This window comes from Megalobrama amblycephala, linkage group LG5 (genome assembly GCF_018812025.1).
Source record: "Megalobrama amblycephala isolate DHTTF-2021 linkage group LG5, ASM1881202v1, whole genome shotgun sequence".
Lineage (NCBI taxonomy): Eukaryota > Metazoa > Chordata > Actinopteri > Cypriniformes > Xenocyprididae > Megalobrama > Megalobrama amblycephala.
The window spans coordinates 19,705,785-19,733,694 of record NC_063048.1 but is presented as its reverse complement, the minus strand read 5'-3'; the positions used below and the strand labels follow the sequence as shown (position 1 = coordinate 19,733,694).

Genomic DNA, 27,910 nt, shown 5'->3' with positions numbered 1-27,910 from the left:
AATTTGTATAATGACATGGGTATTACACTGGTATTACAATGTAAACATGGTTTATGAGGACATTTCGTGAGTCTTTGAAATTAAAATGACTTAAAAAACATTCTAAATGTTTTATTAAAAGTGTAAAAATGCAGACAGTTTTCTGTGAGGGGTAGGGGTAGTGTAGGGGGATAGAATGTACAGTTTGTACAATATAAAAACCATTACGTCTATGGAATGTCCTCATGATAGGTGCACAAACGTGTGTGTGTGTGTGTGTGTGTACATTACTGTTCAAAAGTTGGTAGGTAAGATTTTTTTTTATGTTTTTTGAGAAGTCTCTTAAAATTGTTTTTTTATGCTCATCAAGGCGGCGTACTGAAATACAAATGGCAAAACTACATTTTCAGCATCATTACTTCAGTCTTCAGTGTCACATGGTCTTTCCGAAGTCGATTTGTTCAAGAAACATTTCTTCTATATCATATCAATGTTGAAATCCTTGTGCTTGTTAATATTTTGTAAAAGAGTTTTTTTTCAAGATTCTTAAACGAACAGAAAGTTAGGAAAGTCTTTACTGTCACTTGTAAATAGTTAATGAAAATTCAATTCAATGCATCAATTAAATGCATTAGTATATATTTCATATATACATATACATGTTTGTGTACATATGTTTTTTTTTTTTTGGGGGGGGGGGGGTTCTCCTGGAACCAATGCTGCTAAACAATTTTGTCTGTCACTTATATGATTACAATGACTGTCAGCAAAACAGATTTTCTTCTCGTCATGTTTGTTAGTGGCTCGCGAGTCATTGTGTGTAGAATGTACTGAGTACTGTGATAATGAGAAAACAGCTTGCGTGTCTGTGCCAGGATCTTATTGTGTGATAATACAGTCGTGCGTCAGTCAGTCCGCCTCGTCTCTCGCTGACCCTCAGGGTCGCGCACACATGAGGCTCATGAGAAACTCCTCTATTCCACAGAATGACTCACTGTTCCACTGACCCTCGTCTGGAAACACAGCTGAGAGGAAAGCACTGTTGCATCTGTGTGTGTGTGTGTGTGTGAAAGAGAGAGAGATCCAGAAAAAGATAAAGGATTTTTCTATCCCTCCCTGTCGCAGATAGTCCAGAGTTGCTCATGTCTGTACATGTGCGTGCGTTTCCAGTTTGGATGTAATAAGTGGGCCAACAGTGATGAACTGCCACTCCAATGTCACATTACACTTGATTACATATCTGACTTTGACATAGTGAAGCTTGTTGACAGGGTGGGGAGGAATTTTTAGCCAAGTATTTTCTGGTGGCGTAGTTTTCTGCAATGATAACAGAAGTCAAATGAAATATCAGTACAAATGAACAAACGGTGGCCAGTTTCTGAGTGGTTTTGGACTGAAGGTGTCTGAGATTATGAGAGTCCCCAGGGGTTGAATAGGCCTGAGGTAAGTCAGAGCAGATGGTTTGGTGAATTGTGAGAAGATTGAGATGAGTTTTCAGCACAGTTCAAATAAAATGTAATGTATTCAAATTATTTTAGGTATGCTAATTTTGTATTTATAATCTGAAAGCTGTTAACAATAGCCGGGTGCACACTCCTTTACAACGGTTTCTTGTAAGACTGTACGAACATGATCCCTGCTGTAGGCCATGTACCACTGTAGGATCTCGGTTGTCATTCATGGCAGACTATATGGTTGTCAAGATGCATTAAAAATGGATGCACGCTAAAAGACTCATCCAGAGTTTTACATCATCAATCCTTGACATGTCCGGAAAATGTGAGCTGCATTACACATGGGATTAAAAATGTGGCTAGCAAACAAAAACAATCTCTAGTGTTCATTTTGATCATGGCTTGTCAAGGACGATTTGTGTGGAGCAAGTGGTGGTTTGTTGTTGTCTCACTAATTGCGTCATCATGTTCTGTGCTCATATTGGTTTTTGATTTGACAGGACTATGCGTCAAATCTTCTGACACTACCAGAATTTCATCAGAGGTCAAATTTGATCGCAACAGTCATTAATCGTCTGTCGGCGAACATGTCAAACTAGCAATCAAAGACTTGCGATTTTGGCCTAGGATCAGAGGAATCTTTTAGGGTTCTAAAACATTTGTCTCAGACGGCCAAATCGTGGCCAAAATCGTACAGTGTGAACCCAGCTGTGTTTCGAGGTCAGTGATATTTGTCTTGGACTCATTTTTTTTTTTAAATCAAAATTTGTAAAATCCTATTACTCACTCGTTGCATTCGCTCCGGTTGAATAGTGCTTGTATTGCGCACAACTGAGTCATTCCAGCAGGTTTCGTGCTCACATCAAAAGTGTGCGCACCACTGATCTATAATAAATGGCGCTCCCATAAATCTGCCTCTCAAACAGCTCACGAGTACCAAGTTTACTTCTTTTTGTGGCTTATTGCACTTAAACGGTCAAATACATAATTTATGTCAAAAGGCCAGTCTTGGCGAGTATTCAGGTGAACACGGTCAGTTTTGGAATGTAAATAGTTGAATGTAGAACTGCTCTTGACTAACTCTTGTAACTTTAATCGAAAGCATTAAAGGGTTAGTTAATTCTTTCATTTATTACTCACCCACCCTCATGTCGTTTCACACCTGTAAGACATTCGTTAATCTTCGGAACACAAATTAAGATATTTTAGTTGAAATCCGATGACTCAGTGATGCCTCCATTGGGAGCAATGACATTTCCTCTCTTAAGATCCATAAAGGTACTAAAAATACATCTAAATCAGTTCATTTGAGTACAGTGGTTCAATATTAATATTATAAAGCGACGAGAATATTTTTGGAGCGCCAAAAAACGAAATAACGACTTATTTAGTGATGGTCGATTTCAAAACAATGCTTCAGGAAGCGAGAGAGGAAGAGAGGAAATGTCATTGCTCCCAATGGAGGCATCACTGAGCCATCGGATTTCAACTAAAATATCTTAATTTGTGTTCTGAAGGTCTTACGGGTGTGGAACGGCATGAGGGTAAGTAATAAAATGAAAATTCTGTCATTTTGGGTGAACTAACCCTTTAATCTGCATTCATTTTTTACATTGAAAACTATCCAATGTTATTTTACATTTGATTACTTTAATTTCTGTAGAGCTGTAAAATTTAAAGCCATGTTTATTTAATTTGTCTCTTAATTCTATTGTATTTATCGTTTGCAATTTGTGTATTTGTTCTTATTTTATTACTGCCTGTTTACTTGTCTTTTTTGTAAATGTAGAAAATTTGTAAACAATTCGAATAAAGCCTCCTGTTCTGTGTGTAAGCTATTACAACAAAATCACCCAAATTATCAAAAATTATGAGATAATAACAAATTATCTGTATGGCGGTATACTGTATGTGGCAGTTTTTCCTGTGGTATCAAAACAATAGTATCAAATATCAATATTTTTCATGGTATCATATCGAAGTTGGAAATTCCAGTATCATGACAACACTAAAATAATGTTTATATAAATTTTAAATATTCACAGAAATCATATGGACCACTTTTATGGTGCTTTTTTTCTCCTTTTGGAGCTTGATGGCCCCTGATCATCACTATAAACTGCCAAGAGCGGCGTAACGATTATTTTAAAATTTTTACTTTTGTGTTCCTGGAAAATATAATATCATATGGGTTTGAAATAACATGAGGGTGGTTAAATAATAGCATAATTGTCATTTTGAATGAGCTATTGCTTTAAGCTATGAGGTCATTCTTGTGTGCGTGTGTGTGTGGGTGAACTCTGTCTCTGTGGCTAACCGCTGTCCCTCTGCTCCTGTAGGTTTGTTAGAGTTGGTGAAGGATCCTGATCATCAGTGTGTGTCTCAGAAGAGCTTGTTCAGCATGGACATGGAGGATTTCCCCCCTCCTCCACCTGACTGTAAGCAGATCTGTCCTCTCACAGCTCTCAGCACACAGACTGTATTTACTTTTACAAGCAGAGAGTGTGTAATGCAGATGTTGGTTTAAAGTTTCTGGCACAAAATGAAAATGTTAATTTTCGTCACAGCATTTAAAAGCAACAGGGGATTTACTGATATGGTCATATTCACTCTCACTGTGTCAAATGCACAGGAATATCATGCTTATAGGAGCCTGAAGGATAGAGAGGAGAAGAGAATGAACAGTGTAAACACATTCCATGGCTCGGCCACTAAGAAGCGTGTGGGTTGAAGAGCGGAGGAACGCCAGAACAAATGCAGGGGAGGTGAAAAAAGCAGCCAGAAAACAGAGACTCTGTCTTGATGCAGAGAGAATGAAAGATTAGTTTGACTCATTAAAGTAGTGCTATAATTAAAGGGATAGTTCACCAAATAATGAAAATGCTGCTGTCATTAGATCTTTAAAGGAACACTCCACTTTTTTTGAAAATAGGCTCATTTTCCAACTCCCCTAGAGTTGAACAGTTGAGTTTTACCATTTTCGAATCTATTCAGCCAATCTCGGGTCTGGCGGTACCACTTTTAGCATAGCTTAGCATAGTTCATTGAATCTGATTAGACCGTTAGCATTGCGCTCAAAAATGACCAAAGAGTTTCAATATTTTTCCTATTTAAAACTTGACTCTTCTGTAGTTACATCGTGTACTAAGACCGACGGAAAATGAAAAGTTGTGATTTTCTAGGCCGATATGGCTAGGAACTATATTCTCATTCTGGCGTAATAATCAAGGAACTTTGCTGCCGTACCATGGGTGCAGCGGGCGCAATGATATTACGCAGCGTCTCTCACAAATGTCTCCATGGTTGGGGGTCACAGGCGCTGCGTAATATCATTGCGCCTGTTGCACCCATGGTACGGCAGCAAAGTTCCTTGATTATTACGCCAGAATGAGATGCTAAGCTATACTAAAAGTGGTACCGTCAGACCCGGAGATCGGCTGAATGGATTCGAAAACGGTAAAACTCAACTGTTTAACTCTAGGGGAGTTGGAAAATGAGCCTATTTCTTAAAAAAGTGGAGTGTTTTTTTTTTAAAGACTTGTTTAAAGGATAAAAATGTGTATTTGCTAAATGTCGACAGTATATGAGAAAGTATTATAGCATTTCTATTACTAATAATAGAGTGGCAAATTCTATAATACTTATACTAATATTTTTTTTTAAAGTTTTATCAAATGATTTATAGAAAGTACGGAAGAGGATTAGGGCCAAGCAATAATAAAAAAATAAAACCATCTCGAGATTAAAGTTGTTAAATTTCGAGAAAAAACTCGTTAAATTTAGAGAGAAAAGTCGAAATAAAATGTTGAGAATAAACTCGTTAAATTACGACAAGAAACTCATTAAATTTCAAGAAAAAAGTTGAGATAAAATGTTGAGAATAAACTCGTTAAATTACGAGAAGAAACTCGTTAAATTTCGAGAAAAAAGTTGAGATAAAATGTTGAGAATAAACTCGTTAAATTACGAGAAAAAAGTCGAGATAAAATGTTGAGAATAAACAAATTCGGAATTTAACGACTTTTTTCTCAAAATTTAGCGAAATTTTTCTCATAATTTAACGAATTTGTTCTCGTAATTTAACGACTTTTTTCTCGTAATGTAATGACTTTATTCTCAACATTTTATCTCGACTTTTTCTCGAAATTTAACGACTTTTTTCGCGAAATTTAACAACTTTAATCTCGAGATGGTTTTATTTTTTTATTATTGCTTGGCCCTAATCCTCTTCTGTAAGAAAGAGAATGGAGGTCCTGTGCATCTGTGATTCGTCACTGGCATTCTCAGCGCTGTCAAAATAAAAGTCTGACTCTTATCGGCTAAACAGAAAAACGTATCAGACAATGCCAAAAAATTGAGAAAGCCAAATAACATAAAAGCGCGATATATCGGTCTGCTGCTATTCAGCATTACAATTTAAAACCACAGATTAATTTTAGTCATCAAATTGCTATTCAGTTCTACACTTCTGCCTGTAGCTTTGAGATCTTTGCCAAAACAGCTAATGAAGAATCAGCATCGTAAGGAATGAGAACCATCTGAGTCGATAAGCTAATGTTAAAGTTTAAACTAAAACTGCACACATTCCACATTATTTTCAAGCTCTTACTTCTTGAAAATTCACCGTCAGTCATCTTCTCTGAGATACGGAAACTCCCTCGTGCTTTATCTCTCTCTCTTACTCCATTCATTAACACTGAGAGCTGATAAAGCCACTTTCAAACCTCTCTGTTCATGCCTCAGTGCTCTTTCTCAGACTAGTGTTTTTTCCCCATTACACAGTTAAAGGGTTAGTTCACACAAAAATGAAAATTCTGTCATCCTCATGTTGTTCCAAACCCGTAAGACTTTCGTTCATCTTCGGAATACAAATTAAGATATTTTTGATGAAATCTGAGAGATTTCTGTCCCTCCATTGACAGCTAGGCAACTGAAACTTTGTCGCTTCAAAAAGTTCATAAAGAGAGCGTAAAACTAATCCATTTGAATTGAGTGGTTTAGTCCAAATTTTCTGAAGAGACACAATCACTTTTTATGATAAACAGATTTAATATATGACAGAATTTGCTTTTTTGGGTGAACTAACCCATTAAGTTCAAAGAAAGCTAACTCATCTGAAGCCCTCCCCCCTTTCCTTTACTCTTAACCTTTGACCTTTCCTCTCATGCCCAGTGGAGCTCTCCATACCTGCTCTGACCTGTACTCCCACACCAGGTGCTCAGCGTCGTACTGTAATGAGTGATACTTGGGGGTCAAAGGCCATAGTTTAGGACACGTTCAAGTTTTGATGCTGTTATAACATGGAGTCAGGTCTTCCTGTTTGTTTCGTTGTAAATTGTTCTTTCACATTACTGAATGTCATGTTGATGGGTGCATGGAGATTTGTGGAGAATGTTTTTGTTTGCATGCCGACTGTCATGTGTAGCTGTAAGGCATGCAGGGACGGCGCTCCTACTAGCTCACACTGAATAAAGATGACATTTCGTCTGTCAACAAGTAACAGTGGTAAACCAAACTACTTTAAGACTGGTTCACACTGTACAGTTTTTTTCATCCTTTACAATTGGTGCTTGTCAGATTGTACGATATGACTCCAGTGAGATCCTGAGTGAAAGCCAGTGTGCATTTTCACAAAAAAAATGTTTAAGATATTGTGTAGAATTAAATTTTTGATATAACAACATATATATAATCTGTCCTTGCTGAGTAAAAGTAATTTCTTAAAAATTACTGACACCAAACTTTCCAATGGATACAACAATGGAATATAATAATGTAACATTTTAAACAGCATAAACTGTCCTCCACAAAGTTTTTCTCAGAAGATGGCGTTAAAGCGAGACGTGTGCACCTGGCTTTAAGTGGCTTAATATGAGAAATGCTTTACTTATGGAAGTCAGCAGAGGAAATTTGTCTGTCGGTTGTTTTTGGACTTTGCAGCCTGAAGTGGGAGGATGGCATGTTTTCACTGTGTTTGGAATCTCTGCTATTCCAGTGAGCAAACTTGCACCAGTGCACCACGGTGGATTTATCGAAATTTAAGAGATAACTGTTTCTGTCAGCGGAAACATGGTTTCCTGGGCAGTGGTCCAGAGTCTTTCGGTCTTACCACTCCTCTCATTATCCCTGTGAGAGGAAAAACAAACATTATTTAAGACTCCATGTAATGAATTTCAGTGGTTTAGAGATGTTAGTGTCCGGATACAGCCTTGTTTTGTAAATAAACTGTCTGTAAAAGTTTGTAAGGCTTAATTACTGTAGTGTATTATAATGGTCACTGTGTGTGCTTCAGCCACATGAGGGAGGCTGCGATTGGACAGGGGGCTCTGAGCTGAATGGAGGAAAAGTACTCTCACATTACTCACATTTCTGAAGAGTGAGTCACTGGGTCAAGAGAATCCATGAACTGCCAAGTGTTTGCTTCATAAAAGCCTCACACTGTCAAGAGCTCCCTCCCAGTCTCTTCTCTTAATCATCGGCCCTCCCTTTTTTTTAACTTGCACATGTTTCATCTATACTGTAAAGCTGCCGTTCATTTTTCTTTTTGTCTTTTTTTTTTTGGCTTATGTAGAATCATTAAAGGCAGACGGAATAAGACTCTTTTTCCTTAAAGAGACAGTTCACACAGGAATTTACTTTGCTCCATGTCGTTCCAAACCTTTGTGACTTTCATCTCACATAAAAGGAAAAGATTTTGAAGAATTATAGTATTAACTATTAACTAAAGTTAGCTAAGTCTTTTATAAGCTTAAAAGGGAGCAAAAGTTCCATGAAAAAAGTAGTTCATACAACTACCAAGTCAACCACTAGCAAGCTGTGTGAAGAACAGACCACAGTTTAAAGGGATACTCCACCCAAAAATGAAATTGATTACCCTTATGCCTTTCTGGATGTGTGTGATTTTCTTTCTTCAGATGAACACAAATGAAGATTTGTAGAAAAATAATGCTTCTCTGTGAGTCCAAGCATACAGGACCTCCAAAAACTGAGCTTCTTTAAGTCATTCCACAGAAGAAAGTAAATCATACAGGTTTGGAATGACGCAAGGGTCAGTAAATGGTGACAGAATTTTAATTGTTGGGTGAAACATCCCTTTAACGTTAATGTTAATCCCTTTGTTAGCATAGCCTTTTTTGTCATAGCAGCCTATATACAAACCAAACCTCATGAGTAAGACCTGTTTGTTTGATCAATTAATTTAAATTTTTTTTTACTACTTTTTCCTTTACTTTTCCTTTCCTCTGGTCCCAGTAGACATGTTTCCCCTTTAGCACTACAGGCCTGTGGAAAAAAAGCTGTATGATGTTTTGACCCTGTTTCCTTTCAGCATAAGTGTGCTTCCTGTAACAAGGTTTTGGTGTTTGATTTTTTTTTTTTTTTTTTTTTTTGTTTTCCCCCCTCTGTTCCTTTACAACTTGCCATGTGTAACTCTGACGTTGAGAGCCAGTTTGATCAGAGGGTTCTTATACATACCATAAAATTATTGTGTCTGTCTGTGTGAACACTGGGTGGGCAAAGAGGAGGGTGGAAACAAACCTCAACCGCAAAATACTCCATTCACAGACTTTCTTGGGCCATTTCTAACTTATCATTTGTCTGTTTTAGCAGTGCTCTCCTAGTAGAAATGTGCAAAAGTACATATTTCCATGGGAGCACAAGTTGTATATGAAAAAAATATATAATAAAGTATTTAAAAAATGTTTAAGAAACTTTTTTTTTAAAGGTGCCGTAGAACGTCTTTTTAAAAGATGTAATATACGTCTAAAGTGTCCCCTGAATGTGTCTGTGAAGTTTCAGCTCAAAATACCCCATAGATTTTTTTTAAATTATTTTTTTAACTGCCTATTTTGGGGCATCATTAAATATGAGCCGATTTAGGCTGCAGCCCCTTTAAATGCTCACACTCCCCGCCCACGGAGCTCGCGCTTGCCTTAAACAGTGCATAAACAAAGTTCACACAGCTAATATAACCCTCAAAATGGATCTTTACAAAGTGTTCATCATGCAGCATGTCTAATCGCATAAGTATGGTATTTATTTGGATGTTTATATCTGATTCTGAATGAGTTTGATGGTGCTCCGTGGCTAAAGCTAACATTACACACTGTTGGAGAGATTTATAAAGAATGAAGTTGTGTTTATGAAATAAAAAATGAAAATAACGACAGTCTTGTCTCCATGAATACAGTAAGAAACAATGGTAACTTTAACCACATTTAACAGTACATTAGCAACATGCTAACGAAACATTTAGAAAGACAATTTACAAATATCACTAAAAATATCATGGATCATGTCAGTTATTATTGCTCCATCTGCCATTTTTTGCTATTGTCCTTACTTGCTTACCTAGTCTGATGATTCAGCTGTGCACATCCAGATGTCCTGCCCTTGTCTAATGCTTGAACATGAGCTGGCATATGCTAATATTGGGGCCGTACATATTAATGATCCCGACTGTTACGTAACAGTCGGTGTTATGTTGAGATTCGCCTGAGGTCTTTTAAACAAATGAGATTTATATAAGAAGGAGGAAACAACGGTGTTTGAGACTCACTGTATGTCATTTCCATGTGCTGAACTCTTGTTATTTACCTATGCCAAGATAAATTCAATTTTTAATTCTAGGGCACCTTTAAATATTAATAAAATAATTCAGTGATATACAATGCAATGAAATCCACAAACCATTTCTGTCTCTCTCTCCATAGTGTTAGATGACGAAGATGAAGGTGAGAGGTTTGAGTTTGACGACAGTGGTGATGAAGCCCCCGAGGCGGATCGGCCACCCCCTGAACCTGAGGGAATCTCTGTGCCTCCACCCTGCTCATCAGCAGCTGGGGACGCACCCATGAATGGAACAAGTCCAAACCCAGAGAACCTACTCACTGCAGAGGCTGATCTGCCCCCTCCACCTCAGAACTGCCTCACTAATAACAGGCCTTTGGCTCATGCACCCTTCCCACAGGGTGATCTACCCCCTCCTCCCATAGAGCTTTGCCACAATGCAGCAGAAGGCCAGGACAGAGACCCTCCACCACCACCAGAGGGCGCCACAGGAGCTGCTGCTCACATCGAGCAGGACGGTGAGTGTACAGTGGATACTAAAATTTTTATTTATGAAATTTGTTAAAAAATTTATTATTCTGAATATCTCTGCTTTCTAAAGACTGCACAGAAACCACAAAAAAATTATAATTGTTTTTCTAGTGATAGTACTATTATTATTTTTTTTAAAGTGTTAGGTTTTATCTCAGACATGCTTCAAAAACGTATTTTCTAGATTGTATTTTTTAACAATTTGCTTTAGAACAATAACAATTACTTAATTTTAGAAACAAATTTCTTCTCCTCACAGTATTAAACACAGTGAATTAAATTCTTTTTGCCATTGAGATGACTGGGGAAAAAATGTCCCAATCATCCTGAATTCACCCCTGTTTTTCTCACACAGTATAAGTGGGTTTTCTATAAGTGAAAATATATGCAGTTTTTAATATATAATGAAGGGGGTTCCTCACAGGGGATCATGATATTTGGGTGTTGCCATCAAAAAAAATTGGTTTGTGACTACTACAGTGAGTTTAATGCAATGAACTATTGACTGTTGGGACAATGGCACCATCAAAAAAAAATGATTGTGTACAGTTATCGATTGCCCTCTACGACAATAGCTTTGTGTATTACTGACTGGAGATCAAATCTACAGGCATTTCGGTGACAGCCCACTGCATCCATTTACTTTTTTTGTAAACTCTTGCATGGTTTCCGAGGTTACATCTGTCTCTTTCTTTCCTTCAGTCTTTCTCTTTCTTTCTGACTGTTAATGTTGGTACAATCTTGAGTTATTTGTATCAGGAATCCTTCCCACATAAGATAATATAAATGGAAGATTATTTACTAAAATAACTACATAAACAACACATGAGATTTCTCTGTAGTTTTCTTGGGAAATGCAATTTCCCTGCACTGTCTCAGACTTTCCTGACAAATCATTGTACTTTCTGATCAATAGAGAACAGAGGTGCCGGTTTGGTTCCCACCTCTGCGTCCAACTCCAAGCCCAAAGTCAGCCCCTACTCTGTGATTGACATCGCCCCTATCCAGCAGCAGCTGCTGTCAGAGCAGAGCGACCCTCCCTCCTCTCCCCCAGCCAATGAGAGTGAAAGAGACATTCAGGATGTACCCAGTAGCCCTGGGTTGTCCTCTGGGTATTCAGTGCCAGTGCCCTGTGGTTATGCAACACCCTCAAATGTGCCGGTGATCCCACCAACGTACACCACCCCAGTTATCATCCGTCACTTCTCTATGGATGAAGATGGTAAAAAGAGAGATTATTCCCATCTGGTTGGAGTAGGGTTCACCATACATAACCTCTCTCTTTTTACTTTCCTTCTTGTTTCATGCTCTCTGTCACTTCTTTTTCTGAAGTTTTGCCATGAGGAAGTTGGGGATAAATTTAGCTGTGGCTTTGGCTGTGATGAGGTTTCCTGTTTTCTCTAAAGTGGCCTGAATGTTAACTAAACTTTTACATGTGCATTCTCAAATGCATACATATTTCACTAAAACCAGTCTTGGCAGATATAATTATTAGTAGCTGGATTTTGAAACTGATTTAAGACTGGCACCTTCATTAAAGCAAAGTAGTAGTGTATTTTGTTAAAGCAAAGTATTAGAATATTTTAGTGTATCAAACGTAGTGTATTCCAAAAAGTGGAAGTATGGAAATTATGCAGTGAAAATGTTAAACAAATCAAAATAAAAAAAATAAATAAAATAAAATAAATCAAAGTAGCTACCATTTTCTTATATTTACATTCTGGACATTTTATGTTAAATATATATATGGGTCATTGACGACTAAGGATCAGAGGGTTCTTGTACATACAATAAAATAAAAAAACCTAATGGAGATACAATTAATTTTGAAGTTTTATTAAGTGTTAACAATGAGTGTTAACAATGCTGATATCTAGCTAACTAGCTAATTAGATTGCTAGCTAGCTAGAAAAAGGACAATCAAACATTTTATATTTAGTAAAAGTTTTTAAAATATTACAACATTTTCCATGTTTTATAGCGGTTGTACCGAATGACCTGATGTTTCGAGACATGCATATGAGCAAATTAAAACATGATTTTTTCAAACAGTTAAAAGAGAGTTAGTTGTCTCAGTGATGTCACATCCTGTCACCTGATATTGAACGCATGACTTGATCCAAAATGGTCCCTTTATTTTGATTACTCCGAATGACATCAACGAAATTAATTTTTCCGGACATTCTTTCTCATAACAAAGAAACGAATTCTACACACAATTTACCATTTTGCATGTTGATATATAATGTTTTAAAATCATACCAGTAAAAAAAATATATACATTTATTACATTTTTAAGACATTTTAATCACAAATGAAATGGCTGTATTGGCCTTTGGACGGTTAAACCGAATTAAGTTTTGACACTTCAATATCTTTAAAATACCTGTATATGTAGAAAAATATAATTAAAACCTTTTGGATTCAATAAAAGAGATCTAGTTGTAATACCTTACAGACTTTGGATGTCATATCTTTGTTTTTATGTAATATTAAGGCCTTTGGACAAAAAAATGACCCGTCACGTCATTGACCCATATATATATATATATATATATATATATATATATATATATATATATATATATATATATATATATATATAGTAAATATTTAGTAAATTGTGTGTACATATAAATATATAAAATATTAATAAATGAAAAAATAATTGTGAAAAATAATAGAAGTAATATTAAAAAAACTCTACTACTACTATTATAAAAATAATATTTTCATAGTAGTGGTAGTATTAATCATCACCATCATTATCATTTATAGTTTAATTACAATTTTATTATTCATATGTAGGCACAATTTATAATTTAATTTTAACCACTTAAGCTTTGGAATGAGGTGGGGACAAACAAAAGTATTGGCTTGAATTTTAAAGGAGACACTCAGTAACACATTACTGTCCCCTTGTGGTGTAATGGTGTTCGAGCTGTAAACCTGATCCGAATGGAACATTTTTGAAACACATTTGAATGTTTACCTGTGCTTCTCTGTTAATGCATGAACTGTTTTGATGTGTCCTGCAGTGACTGTGGTGGGAGCAGGAAATACTCCAGTGGACAGGTGAGTGAGATGTGTAGTACTGCTTTACTATGATGACTGATACATATTAATGTCATTATGCTGCATGAAACATCTTCTATATGAAGTATTTTTTTCTGTTTGTGTGTTTTTTTTGTTTTTGTTTGCATGATCATTTACAAAATAGCCTGAGATCACTTCCATGTGCTCATAATAATATCTGAATACATCAATTCAAACAAACACAGATATTTAAAAGGGAAGTGTATGTATACCAATTCCAAGTGTTTTTTGTCCAGTGTTTTTAGTGAAGAGTGTCCAGTCATCAGAGAGGAAGATGCTCTTACTAAGTGGGTATCAGACCCAGCAAACACAGCCTGGATGGATAGTAAGTACTTAGCATTTTGCTAGGCTGATAAAATACTTGAATTTAGATTGTGAACATATGTATGAAGGCTTGTTTGCCTTGTTCATCTGTTTCCTGTTACCGAAGAGAATCTCAGACATTTCCTTCCTTTTCACTGAAGAACTGCTCCGCTTCTTTCAGAGGATTCATTAACGCATATATTAATGCTCACTGCGCTGCTTTGGCTTGGTTGCACATATGAAATTGTGAGCCATGTGTGTTTGTTTGCAGGTCCAGATGAGGTGATTTATGATGATGTACCAAGAGAAAACTCTGGATCCACTACAGGTGTTGAATCTGGTCTTTTTCTTTATCTTAACTTATTTTGTGATGCATTTTTCATGTCTATTAATATATTTATTAACCTTTCAGCTAATAGCCATAATACAGTGCATGTTCAGCCTAATAGGGGGTAAAAGTTACACTATTATTTTATTACTGTTACTAAAACTATTAGTAACTATTAATTTCTATCACTATATTACTATTACTAAAAGAAAGTAATTATATCACTGTTATATAAGTTAATGTTTTGATTCCCACAATAATAATTAATAATTATACTCAAATTCAGATTAGTTGATAGATCCAGAATTGTATTTGTAAATCCCCACCCCTGCAGCCTGGCTATGGAAATGTGAGAGAAATCAAAACTGAGAGTAAAATATGCCCTCTCAGCAATAAGACAGTGTCATGTGATTGACAGCTCTGCTGTTAAGGCTGATGACATTCATGATTCATGTTTTTTTTGTAAAATATTAAAACTGTGTGCCTGTCAGACCCAGATGAGATGATCTATGATGATGTTGAGTTCGGGGAGGAGGGCGGCAGCAGCTTCGCTGGACAACGGCTGGAGCTCCAGTGAGTTTGAGAGCTATGAGGAAGCCAGTGACACAGAGAACGGACATGGAGAGAACGGCCTCCCAGATGCCTTCGTCAGGGGCCGTGCACCCAGCAAGAAAACACATGTGTGTATTTACACTACCACTGTCTTGCTCTCATTCTTTCTCTCTTCTTGTTTTTTTCTGCTGTATGACATGCAGTTGTTTCCTTGGTGTGAACAGTGTGTCAGTGTAGTTTTTACATTTGCCCACACTAATATTTAAAAACAATGAGAAAAGTCTTTGATTTGCCCATAATGGTTTTGGTTTTGTTTGTATGTGTAGGCACTGATTTAGTAGATAAGGTTTATTTGAGTGAATACTTTGATTGTGTGTGTGTGTTTATTTCAAAGTCTGGTCAGGGAATTGGTTTATTTTTGAACTGGTAGAACAAATTTAGAGTCAATAATTTCAAGCCTTTGTTGAGAGAGGGATTAGTGAGAGTTTAAGAGTGTGTGTATGTGTGTGTGCGTGTGTGTGTGTGTGTTAGGTCTATGATTCATTGGTTAGGAATTGCCTAAAATGAAATGCGTTTAAGGAATATTCAAAGATTTTAATATTTATAATCATATGTAATATTTATGAATCTCATGTCTGGCATGCCATTGTTTGCAGCCAACATTTTTGTCTCGTGTCACAATTTTTATCTAATGTTACTTAAAATACATAGTCATTTATTTCAGAATGAATTTTATTCTTTTTATTTTTGTTTATTTATACAGTACAGTCCAAAAGTTTGGAACCACTAAGATTTTTAAAAGAAGTTTCGTCTGCTCACCAAGGCTACATTTATTTAATTAAAAATACAGTAAAAAACAGTAATATTGTGAAATATTATTACAATTTAAAATAACTGTGTACTATTTAAATATATTTGACAAAGTAATTTATTCCTGTGATGCAAAGCTGAATTTTCAGCATCGTTACTCCAGTCTTCAGTGTCACATGATCCTTCAGAAATCATTCTAATATGCTGATTTGCTGCTCAATGTTGAAAACAGTTGTGTACTTTTTTTTCAGGATTCCTTGATGAATAGAAAGTTCAAAAGAACAGCATTTATCTGAAATACAAAGCTTCTGTAGCATTATACACTACCGTTCAAAAGTTTGGGGTCAGTAAGAATTTTTATTTTTATTTTTTTGAAAAGAAATTAAAGAAATGAATACTTTTATTCAGCAAGGATGCATTAAATCAATCAAAAGTGGCAGTAAAGACATTTATAATGTTACAAAAGATTAGATTTCAGATAAACACTGTTCTTTTGAACTTTCTATTCATCAAATAATCCTGAAAAAAAATATTGTACACAAATATTTTGTACAATTGTACACATTAAATGTTTCTTGAGCAGCAGATCAGCATATTAGAATGATTTCTGAAGGATCATGTGACACTGAAGACTGGAGTAATGATGCTGAAAATTCAGCTTTGCCATCACAGGAATAAATTAATTTGTGAAATATATTCAAATAGAAAACAGTTATTTTAAATTGTAATAATATTACTGTTTTTTACTGTATTTTTAATTAAATAAATGTAGCCTTGGTGAGCAGACGAAACTTCTTTTAAAAACATTAAAAATCTTAGTGGTTCCAAACTTTTGGACTGTACTGTGTATTTATAGTACTGATCTTAAAGGGTTAGTTCACCCAAAAATAAAAATTATTCAATTTATTACTCACCTTTTTTACTTTATTACCCTCATCTGAATCACTGATTTGAAACAAAAGATTCGAAGCAGTGTTTTGAAATCGGCCATCACTGGATATTGTTGAAAAGTTGTTATTTTGGGGGTTTTTTGGTGCACAAAAAGTATTCTCATCGCTTTATAATATTAAGGTAGAACCACTGTACTCACATGAACTGTACATGAACTGGGCACTGAAAATGTAAATTAACTTGCTGGCAATAGAGGCCTAACTGAGCCATCGGATTTCATCAAAAATATCTTGATTTGTGTTCCGAAGAAGGTCTTACGGGTGTAAAACGACATAAGGGTGAGTTATAAATGACATAATTTTCATTTTTGGGTGAACTAACCCTTTAATAGTATTTTTAATTTTTTTTTATTTTATAAAATAATTGATAATAGAAATGTTATTATTAATGAAATATTATGGAATTTTATTGTCTGCGCACCCCTGTTATTTTGTATGGTAAACAACAGCATGCCACATAGACATTAGGAATATTACTGGAGTGAGTTTCTAAATAAAATAAGGGAATGACGGAGTTATGGCGGCTGTGTGCAGTAACTCGTTCTCTGCCCCCTGTTCAGCTGTCTGAAGATCTGACGCGTTTGAAAGAGCACTATGAGAAAAAGATGCGAGATCTCATGGCAAACACAGTGGGAACAGTAGAGCTACAGCAGCTCAAACACAAACACGAGCAGAAGGTAAAAGAGCAAGAGTGTGTATGTCAGCCTGACGGACAGCTCTCCATCTCTGGAGGTGCTCTTTCTTCTCTGTGCTAGTTGTGCTGGTGGTGGGCTTCTTCTGACTCCGTCATCCCCACTAAACATCTGTTTGCGTCTCCATAGATATAGCTGTTGTCATCTGTGGAGAGTGAATGTTGTACACATTTTTAACTCTCATTCATCCTCACGTCATGTGTGGCTTCGCATGTCATTCTGTGTTTGAAAACATTGTTGGTATATGATGTGACTTCCACAGCAGGGCACAACATTTATTAAGTATTTGAATTAATCAGGAAAATCTGTCAAGTTCTGCATGTACAGATTTGCAGTTGCAGTTGCTATTTCTCTTATGTATCCATCAGACTTCATGTTCCCTCGTCGTCCCTCATTTTACCCATGTGGTGTCTGTGTTGATCTTTTCATTGTTTGTTTGTTCGTTCACAATATAATTTAGTTAGGATGCATTTTTTTTGAGATCCTGTGTTCAAGTTGGATAGTTCTTCTTCATGGTGATGGGTTCATCTTGTTAACGCTTATCAAATTGATATTGTCACTAAAGAGTTGCACTTCTTTTGTGTTTGATTTTCCTGCATCTTATTCAATAAAAGTTTAACTAGAAGATAGCTTTGCTAAAATAAATCAGGAATTGCACTTTGTACAGTTTTCTGCACAGATTTTGTAGGCTCAATCCTAAATGATGTTGTATGTGCTACAGATGCAACGGCTTGTAAAAGCAGCTAAAGATGGAACTAAAGATGGTCTGCAAAAAACCAAAGCCGCGGTGAGGAAAGGACGATCTTTCATCCGCACCAGATCTCTCTGTCATGGTGAGAGGCGAGCACAATTAGTATTGCCTCCAATGTAATGAATTCACAATGATTGTCATCTTGATTAATATGCCTATTCTGTTGAAATCTTTTGATGAATCCATCATTCTTTCCTCAGAGAAGAAACCCAGCTGCTTTGATGAAGAGTCAGATCTGTTCATCGAGGTGGAGTGTTTTAATGTTGACCCAGTGCTGAAACCCGCACCTGACGGGCTTTCTCAACACCAGGTACTGTCACACAGCTTTTTCTCAGGCATTTTTTCAAAGACTTTTAACGGCAAAGTGTTTTTATATATATATAATAAATATACCTCGATCAGGCATAACATTATGACCACTGACAGGTGAAGTGAATAACACTGATTATCTCTTCATCACGGCACCTGTTAGTGGGTGAGATACATTAGGCAGCAAGTGAAAATTTTGTCCTCAAAGTTGATGTGTTAGAAGCAGGAAAAATGGACAAGCGTGAGGATTTGAGCGAGTTTGACAAGGGCCAGATTGTGTTGGCTAGACGACTGGGTCAGAGCATCTCCAAAACTGCAGCTCTTGTGGGGTGTTCCTGGTCTGCAGTGGTCGGAATCTATCAAAAGTGGTCCAAGGAAGGAACAGTGGTAAACTGGCGACAGGGTCATGATGCACGCGGGGCCAACAGTGGGCACGTGAACATCAGAACTGGACACAGAGCAATGCAAGAAGGTGGCCTGGTCTGATGAATCACATTTTCTTTTACATCACGTGGATGGCCGGGTGCGTGTGCGTCGTGTACCTGGGGAACACATGGCACCAGGATGCACTATGGGAAGAAGGCAAGTCGGCGGAGGTAGTGTGATGCTTTGGGCAATGTTCTGCTGGGAAACTTTGGGTCCTGCCTCCATGTAGATGATACTTTGACACGTACCACCTACCTAAGCATTGTTGCACACCATGTACACCCTTTCATGGAAACGGTATTCCCTGGTGGCTGTGGCCTCTTTTAGCAGGATAATGCGTCCCGCCACAAAGTAAGAATGGTTCAGGAATGTTGACTTGGCCTTCAAAGTCCCCAGATCTCAATCCAGTCGAGCATCTGTGTGATGTGCTGAACAAACAAGTCCGATCCATGGAGCTATATATATATATATATATATATATATATATATATATATATATATATATATATATATATATATATATATATATATATATAGTATGTACACCTAAAAGTTTGGAGTAAGGTTTTTTTTTAAACTTTTATTCAGAAAGGATGCATTCGATTGATCAAAAATGACAGTCAAGACTTTTACATTATTATAAAAGATTTCTATTTCAGATAAATGCCGTTCTTTCTATTTTTCAGATCCTGAAAAAAAAAACATATCATTGTTTCCACAGAACAACACAATCAAGCAGCACAACCGTTTTCAACACTGAAATGTTTCTTAAGTGCCAAATTAGAATATTAGAATGATTTCTGATCATGTGTCACTGAAGACTGGAGTAATGATGCTGAAAATATGGCTTTTCCATCACAGAAATAAATGTGACCCTGGACCACAAAACCAGTCATAAGTCGCACAGGTATATTTGTAGCAATAGCCAACAATACATTGTGTGGGTCAAAATGATAGATTTTTCTTTTATGCCAAAAATCATTAGGATATTAAGTAAATATCATGTTCCATGAGGATATTTTGTAAATTTCCTACCATAAATAAATAAATAAATGGTGAAATAAATAAATCAAATAGTTGTATCTCGGCCAAATATTGTCCTATCCTAACAAACCATACATCAAATATTTATTCAGGTGATGTATAAATCTCACTTTCAAAAAATTGACCCTTATGACTGGTTTTGTGGTCTAGGGTCAAAAAATTACATTTTAAAATATATTAATAGAAAACAGTTATTTCAAATTGTAACAACATTTCAAAATATTACTGTTTTTACTGTATATTTGATCAAATAAAAACAGCCTTGGTGATATAAGAGATTTCTTTCAAAAACATTAAAAAAGTCTTCATATCCCAACATTAGTGAATGAAGTAATCTTCAAACAAGTTCTACTTAAAGTTCAGACTTTGCTTAAAAACTGTGTCTGTGCAATATTTCTTTTTAAAAAAGTTAGTTGGTTTCATATTTTATCTAATGTGCAGACATTCATACATTTTCTGATTGTGACTTAAGTCCCCCTGTATGTTGTTTTTGTGTGTGCATGAACAGGTGATGAGGAGATGCATTCTGGAGATGATTCTAGAGAGTGAGAAGAACTATCTGGAAGCTCTGAAGAGAATTTTAGAGGTTTTTGCTATTTTGTCTGTTTTACCTCTGCTGTTTTACACTGCAATGGAGAATTTATATTTCCTTATAATTTAAAACCTCTATTTTTTGACTGTCTGCACATATTCATCATCCAATAATGTGAATTCTTTTTGCGTGTTTTGCGCATAACAGCAATATGAGAAACCACTGGCAGAGATTGAGCCTCGGTTACTGAGCGACCGCAAGTGTAAGGTGGTGTTTTATCGGATTCGGGAGATCTTGCAGTGCCACGCCCTGTTCCAGATGGCACTGGCCAGTCGTGTGTCTGACTGGGACGAGCTGGAGATGATCGGAGACGTGTTTGTAGCATCGGTGAGATATCGGATTTTATGATTTAATTGATTTGCTGTGGGAGCTCTGATGTGTGGACGTACACAACACCGATCATCTTGAAGATTCAATTAACGTTTTTTTAAAACAGAGTTTTAATACATGTCTATTTCTAAGCAAAAACAACTGCATGAATAGCATGCCTCTAAAGCCCCATCTAACCTCCTAAACTTTTGTTTTAATCACACACCACACCCAACACACATCTAAGTTTCTACATGTACAAACCTTCTCCACCCTTCACAGTCTGTTGTGAGGTTATGTGTGTCTCAAATTAATCTTCAACAGTAAAAATACTATAGTTTATTACAGAAATGATCCCATTAAAAAAGCATCATGGCTTCCACTCTTATATTTGTACCCTCACCTCTGTCTCTTCTGCAGTTTTCTAAGTCCATGGTGTTGGACGCTTACAGTGAGTATGTGAATAACTTCAGCTTGGCGATGGGAGTGGTGCGGAAGGCTTGTGCAACTAAGCCCTGTTTCCTCGACTTCCTCAAGGTTAGACATCCCAAAAAAGTCTAGAATGATCCTGTGGTGCAGTAATTACATGTTAACCACTTTTGCATTTTTCTGTTATGTAATTCACAAAAATAAGTTTTAAACCTTATTTAGATGATTATCTAAATCCTAAAACTGTGTAAAAGTATCTAATATCGGCCAATATGGTGCCAAAATATGATGATGCCCTCAGTGGTGAATTTGCACATCCAGGTCAAATTCATATCAAAAATCAGTGCCGGCAGTGTTTGAGTAGTTGTTATTTTTGCAATCCAATCAATATAAATGTAATATTGTTCGCTTAAACAATAATCAGTGTAATCAAAAAGTAAAAATTCTGCAAGGATAAATTAAATTGATTAAAAGTGACAGTAAAGTGTATATTAATATAATATATTAATATAATATATATATATATATATATATATATATATATATATATATATATATATATATATATATATATATATATATATATATATATATATATATATATATATGTTTTTTTTTTTTTTTTTCATCAAATAATCCTAAAAAAAAAAAAGATTCACGTTTTCCACAAAAATAATGTTTTCAGTATTGTTAATACTAAGAAATGTTTCTTGAGCAGGAAATCAGTATATTAGAATGATTTCTGAAGGATCATGTGACACTGAAGACTGGAGTAATGAATGATGCTGAAAATTCAGCTTTGCATCACAAGAAATAAATTCTATTTTAAAATATATTTAAATAGAAAACAACTATTTTAAATATTATTTCACAATATTACTGTTTTCACTGTATTTTTGATAAAATAAGTGCAGCTTTGGTAAGTATAAGAGGCCCTAAAGATTCTTCATGCTGTTTTTGTTATGTCCACAGCAACGTCAGGAGACTAGTAAAGACCGCCTGACCCTCTATGGACTGATGATGAAGCCTATTCAACGGTTCCCTCAGTTCATACTGCTGCTGCAAGTGCGTCTTACCTCACACGCTCTTTCACTTCTGTTAATATTAAGAAAATACACGTGCTCCATTATACTCATTGCTAAAAATATCTTGACATTTCCTGAAGAGGGCGCCTCCTTCTTTCTCATCCACATTGCATCAAGCGTCACTTTCATGTTGTTCATGAACTCACATAAAAGGCAAAACTTTCATAGACAATTAGGCTTTCGTTCATTCCGTTTTTCTTTTGTTGTAATTTGCACAGGGTACTTTAACATCCATTATGTTCTGCATCTCTTTGTAGGATATGTTAAAAAACACACCAGTGGGTCATCCCGACCGTCTTCCGCTTCAAATGGCTCTCACTGAACTGGAAACGCTTGCCGAAAAATTAAATGAGAGGAAAAGAGAGGCCGACCAGCGCTGTGAGATCAGACACATAGCTAAGGCAATGAATGAACATTACCTTAACAAGGTACTGCAGCCCCTCCGGTCTTCTGATTGATCACATGTAGTACACCTCAAACCCGTTGTATGAACGTATATGCGCGTGGGTGCTTGATCACATATGTCATTTGACATTAGGCAGTTTCACACAGCTCTAGAGTGTTTCTAGAGTGTGTCTGAGCCCTGCTGTCACTGATATGAAGTCAGTACTGAGCCAAACTGTAAACAGAACCAGCTTGAACGGTCCACACCATCTGAGGCTCTGATATATTTGGCTTAACTTTGCACTCTTTGACTGCTTGCTCTTTCTTGTGAAAGGATAGGTGTTTTTATTCTCTAAATATACTTACAGAAAATTTAATTTCCATCTAACATAACGTATGAAACTTATTTTAGATTTTAGATGCCCAATGTGGGTTGATTTCTGTTAAACTATGGTATACCCATATTTACACACATACATGACACATACTCTTCTAAAGCTAATAAAGGCTTTAATCAGCTGAGTCTTTTAGATTACATAGTTCAACAGGTTTTTTTTAAGAAATTAATACTTTTATTCAGAGTGCATTAAATTGATCAAAATTGACATTAAAACATTTATAATGTTACAAAAGGTTTAATTTTTAAATAAATGCATTTCTTTTGAACATCTATTCATCAAAGTATCCTGAAAAAAAATATATATATATATTTCCACAAAAATATCAAACAATTTATTTCAGCATTGATAATAATAAGAAATGTTTCATGAGCTCCAAATCAGCACATTAGAATGATTTCTGAAGCATCATGTGACACTGAAAACTGGAGTAATGATGCTGAAAAGTCAGCTTTGTCATCACAGGATTAACCTTTAAATGCATGACTGTTTTGCCAATCATTCTTACATATTCGGGTCTTTATCGACCCGGATCTATATCTAACACGGAAGGATCTCAACCTGTCTGATAATATAAAACTCCTCTGATATTAGAGTAACAATTACAGAAGAATAAAATAAAGCATATTTTGTTACCTTTTGGAGCTTGAAAGGGCTCGATTTGAGCAGATGTTTTATGCCATCATCACTGTCCTCATCAGTAAATTCAGCAAATAATATGGCGTTATTTTACTGTCAAATGTCGAAAGCACATTATTGTGACGCGAGAGCATATCAGTGTAATGCGCGAGCGCAAATCTGTCCGCTCGCGCGCGGATTTCCTTTGCTCTCGCGCAAATCTGTCCGCTCGCGCGCGGATTTCCTTTGCTCTCGCGCAAATCTGTCCGCTCGCGCGCGGATTTCCTATGCTCTCGCGCAAAACTGGACGCGCGCTCTCAAATATACAGGGCTCTCTCATGAACTGCCTCTCCTCTAGCTCAGATATTGCGTGTGCACGCTCAAACTGTTTCCTGCGTGCTCAAACGTGTCCTGCGCGCTGAAACTGCACATGTGCGCTCACAAATCTCTCCGTGCTCTTGCAGAAATTCATTTGCTTTTGGATTAAACGCTGTCAAAAGTTATCAACCAATCAGAAGAGACGACTGATCCATGTAAATGATACGTGGAATCTTATTGGCTGAGAGTGAACTGCGCCTGGAATTCTTTCTACAAAAATGGATATTTCATAATATTTATCAAATGTAACCTAGTCTAACTGCATCACATTACAGGTCAAACCCCAATTTATCTAAACAAACAAACAAAAAATGTTTCTTAAAGTTATTGTGGTGTGGTCATACGTTTTGTGTTGAAATTTATATAAAAAATAGGTAAAATTTTACAATAAGGTTTTTATTTGTTAACATTAGTTAAATGTATTATCTAACATAAACTAACAATGTGCAATACATTACTGTAATTATTAATCTTTGTTAAGGTTAAAAATACAGCTGGTTGTTTACTTCACAGTGCATTTACTAATGTTAACAAATACAACTTTTGATTTTAATAATGTATTAGTAAATGCTGAAATTAACATTAACAAATATTAATAAATGCTGTAGAAGTGCAGTTCATTATTAGTTAATGTTAACTAATGCAGTTAAATAATGTTAATGAAACCTTATTGTAAAGTATTACCAACAAATATCTTCTGATTTAAGACCGAACAAGATCAGGTCAGATCATCATTCCCTTAATACTTAAAATGTGGAGATCACATATACCACCATAGTCAATTTCTTTTGAGGTCGGGTATAAAACATGACATACAAAAATACTTAAGCTCTTATGTATGCATGATTAATCAAAATAACACGATCTTATTCCTAAATGACAACGATTCGGTTATGTCTATTAAACCTTTGAAATTACGAACATACTGGAATATTTAAACCTGGTTTTGCATTGCCGCTGAAAGCAGTGGTCATAAACTATATGTTTTAAACAGCTTCACAAAGCGTTTTCAACAACACACTATTGCTACTTCTGTGTTGCAAACATTAAATAATAATGCAAGTATTGCAATAACAATTTATAGTCCGAATATACACTGATTTTAGCAATAAATGACTTTTGAAACTAATGTTATTACACTGTTCTGCCAGTAGGCGGTGACCAGTGACTGTTAAAATGTATTTGATGATTAGAATCATTCATTCAAGAAATTCATTTAAAAACACTGGACGAATCATATCTTCATTAATTTCAAACGATATTGTAATGAATTCATTTAAATTAATACATATTTTTAAATAGGCTTTATAACATTTTACACATTTCTAAATAGACTGATTTATAACATTATTAGTTGTTTAATCTTTTGTTTTTAATTAATGTTTAATTTAATGTTTTGGTCCATGGTATTGGCTAATATGATGGTTTTGGATAAATCGTTCAGTGGGGTTTGACCTGTAATGTGATGCAGTTAGACAAACAAGCTTATTAATATAGAAAACATCCAAGCGCCCCATTCCAAGCCATTTCTAAGATATGTCCTGCATTTTGATTAATATTATTAAATATTATTAAATTGTAAAGAAATGAAATATCCATTTTTGTAGAAAGAATTCCAGGCGCAGTTCACTCTCAGCCAATAAGATTCCACGTATCATTTCATGGATCAGTCATCTCTTCTGATTGGTTGATAACTTTTGACAGCGTTTAATCCAAAAGCAAATGAATTTCTGCAAGAGCACGGAGAGATTCGTGAGCGCACATGTGCAGTTTGAGCACGCAGGAAACAGTTTGAGTGTGCACACGCATCTGAGCGAGAGGAGAGGCAGTTCATAAGAGAGCACTGTATATTTAAGAGCGCGCGTCCAGTTTTGCGCGAGAGCATAGGAAATCCGCGCGCGAGCGGACAGATTTGCGCAAGAGCAAAGGAAATCCGCGCGCGAGCGGACAGATTTGTGTTCTCGCGTCACAATAATGTGCTTTCGACATTTGACAGTAAAATAACGCTATACATACACTCATACACACCTCGGGTCGTTAGCGACCCTATACAATTTTTACAAAAAATGAGTACAAAATAGGCATTCTTTTATAATTTTATGATTTTTTTTTCTTGTTATATTTTTTATAATAAATTGATTGAGGAATACCAAGAAGGTTGATGTCTAACTTTAAAAAATGAACGAGGAGGATGGTAGTGAATGACGTATGCATTTAAGGGTTAAATTATTTATTTTAAAATGTTATTACAATTTAACTGTTTTCTATTTTAATATATTTCACAGTATTACTGTGTTTACTGTCATTTTGGTCAAATAAATGCAGCCATAAAATACTTTTAAAAACAATAAAAAATAATTACCAACCTCAAACCTTTGAATAGTAGTGAATGAAATTGGTAAATAGGGAATATTAATCGAACAATAATACTGATATTTATCTCTCATTGCTGAATAATTTTAGCTTCAATAAGCCATTTGAAACCAAACATGACAAAAGTTAGGCCTAAAACAATACAGTGTATGGCTCAACTCATTTACAAGCTTGCTTCTTAGTTCAGTTCCGACACCTCTGAATCTGTATTGATGTATAATAATCATTCAGTGGAGGCTGGAAACAGTTGTAAAATGTTATTTTTACTCCTACATTTTTCCTTAAGCTAAGCATGAATTCATAAAAATTGAAAGTAGAAAATAGAAAGGTTCTGTTGCAAACAGATTTAAACAATTCTGTGGCTTGTTTTAGCTAATGATAGAATATTATGAATATTTCATAATGATATAATAAGTAGATGTTTTAGCATATTTTACTTTCCATTTTCCCCCTCAAATCATCCAGCAGACCATATTGGACAAATGTGTGTGATCAGGGTCAACGGATGACTGTGACAAAGTAGGACCCTTAAATATTTAATCCCCAGCTCAACCCTTTTATTGCTGTTTCTGCTTCTCTCTCCATTCATCTCTCTCTCTCTTAGCTGCTAAGCAGCGGCAGTCGTTATCTGATTCGTTCTGATGACATGGTGGAAACCGTTTATAATGATCGAGGGGAGATCATTAAGACTAAAGAACGGCGAGTCTTTCTTCTGAATGATGTGCTCATGTGTGCCACCCCCAATCAGCGGTATGGCCATTACACATCATCTCTAATAATTATTATCTCTAACATCTGTTAGTCTAACTGTTTAGCACAGCATCACTCATGGAAAAAAACATTTAATCCTTGATATTTAGAGTTAAACCTTCTTCCTCCACACAAATCCCTCTTCCGTCTGAGTAAACTGGTGTTTCTCTCCTCCAGCCCTTCTCAGGATGGTGTGAGTGTGGGAGCTGGAGGTGAAGGTGTTCCCTCAGGACAGCGCTTCCTGCTCAAGTGGAGTGTGCCTTTGAGTTTGGTGGAGGTCGTGGAGTTTGGCTCCAGCGAAGAGATGGGCGACTCCCGGTTTCCCCCCTTGCACTCAGGAGATAAAGTCGTCATCAATGCCAAACCTAGTAAGTTCCTGTTATACACACAAAAAATTGTATGCAAAAACATCTACTCTGTGTCAGATTGCAGTGGTTAACTAAAATCTAGCTGAATATTGGTGCAAAAAGTCATTTTCAGATATTACTGGAGGTCAAGGTCAAATGGTGGTTCAGGTTCTGAGTTGAAAACTCAAAGTTTTCACATTCAAGCACTGGCTGAGCCATAAACTACAGAGCTCATGGTCTGAGACCACCACTGTGTCCTTGAGTGATCTGTAGTGTGCTGGAAGTTGTTTTGGATATAAATGTCTGCTCGATTCAAAAATAATCAAACAACTTAACATAGCCAAGTGATTGTAGCAATAGGAGGAAGTGTTCAAAGAGATATCCATTCTGCACCACCCTTAAGCAACAATATACTCAAATAATTTTAAAATGTGCATGAGCACAGATGTGACAT

General features: G+C 35.9%; 1 protein-coding gene across 1 annotated transcript in view; it reads left to right on the top strand.

Moving 5' to 3' along the window:
* arhgef10 (Rho guanine nucleotide exchange factor (GEF) 10) overlaps nt 1-27,910 on the top strand; it is a 69,937-nt gene that overhangs the window by 11,681 nt on the left and 30,346 nt on the right. Inside the window, 18 exon segments of the mRNA XM_048191064.1 lie at nt 3,773-3,871; nt 10,145-10,519; nt 11,449-11,754; nt 13,571-13,607; nt 13,865-13,953; nt 14,203-14,259; nt 14,751-14,806; nt 14,808-14,939; nt 17,132-17,248; nt 17,985-18,096; nt 18,215-18,324; nt 20,302-20,379; nt 20,533-20,712; nt 21,115-21,231; nt 22,096-22,188; nt 22,466-22,636; nt 26,964-27,109; nt 27,287-27,477. Coding sequence (XP_048047021.1) covers nt 3,835-3,871; nt 10,145-10,519; nt 11,449-11,754; nt 13,571-13,607; nt 13,865-13,953; nt 14,203-14,259; nt 14,751-14,806; nt 14,808-14,939; nt 17,132-17,248; nt 17,985-18,096; nt 18,215-18,324; nt 20,302-20,379; nt 20,533-20,712; nt 21,115-21,231; nt 22,096-22,188; nt 22,466-22,636; nt 26,964-27,109; nt 27,287-27,477 — 2,404 coding nt within the window. The 5' untranslated portion in view covers nt 3,773-3,834.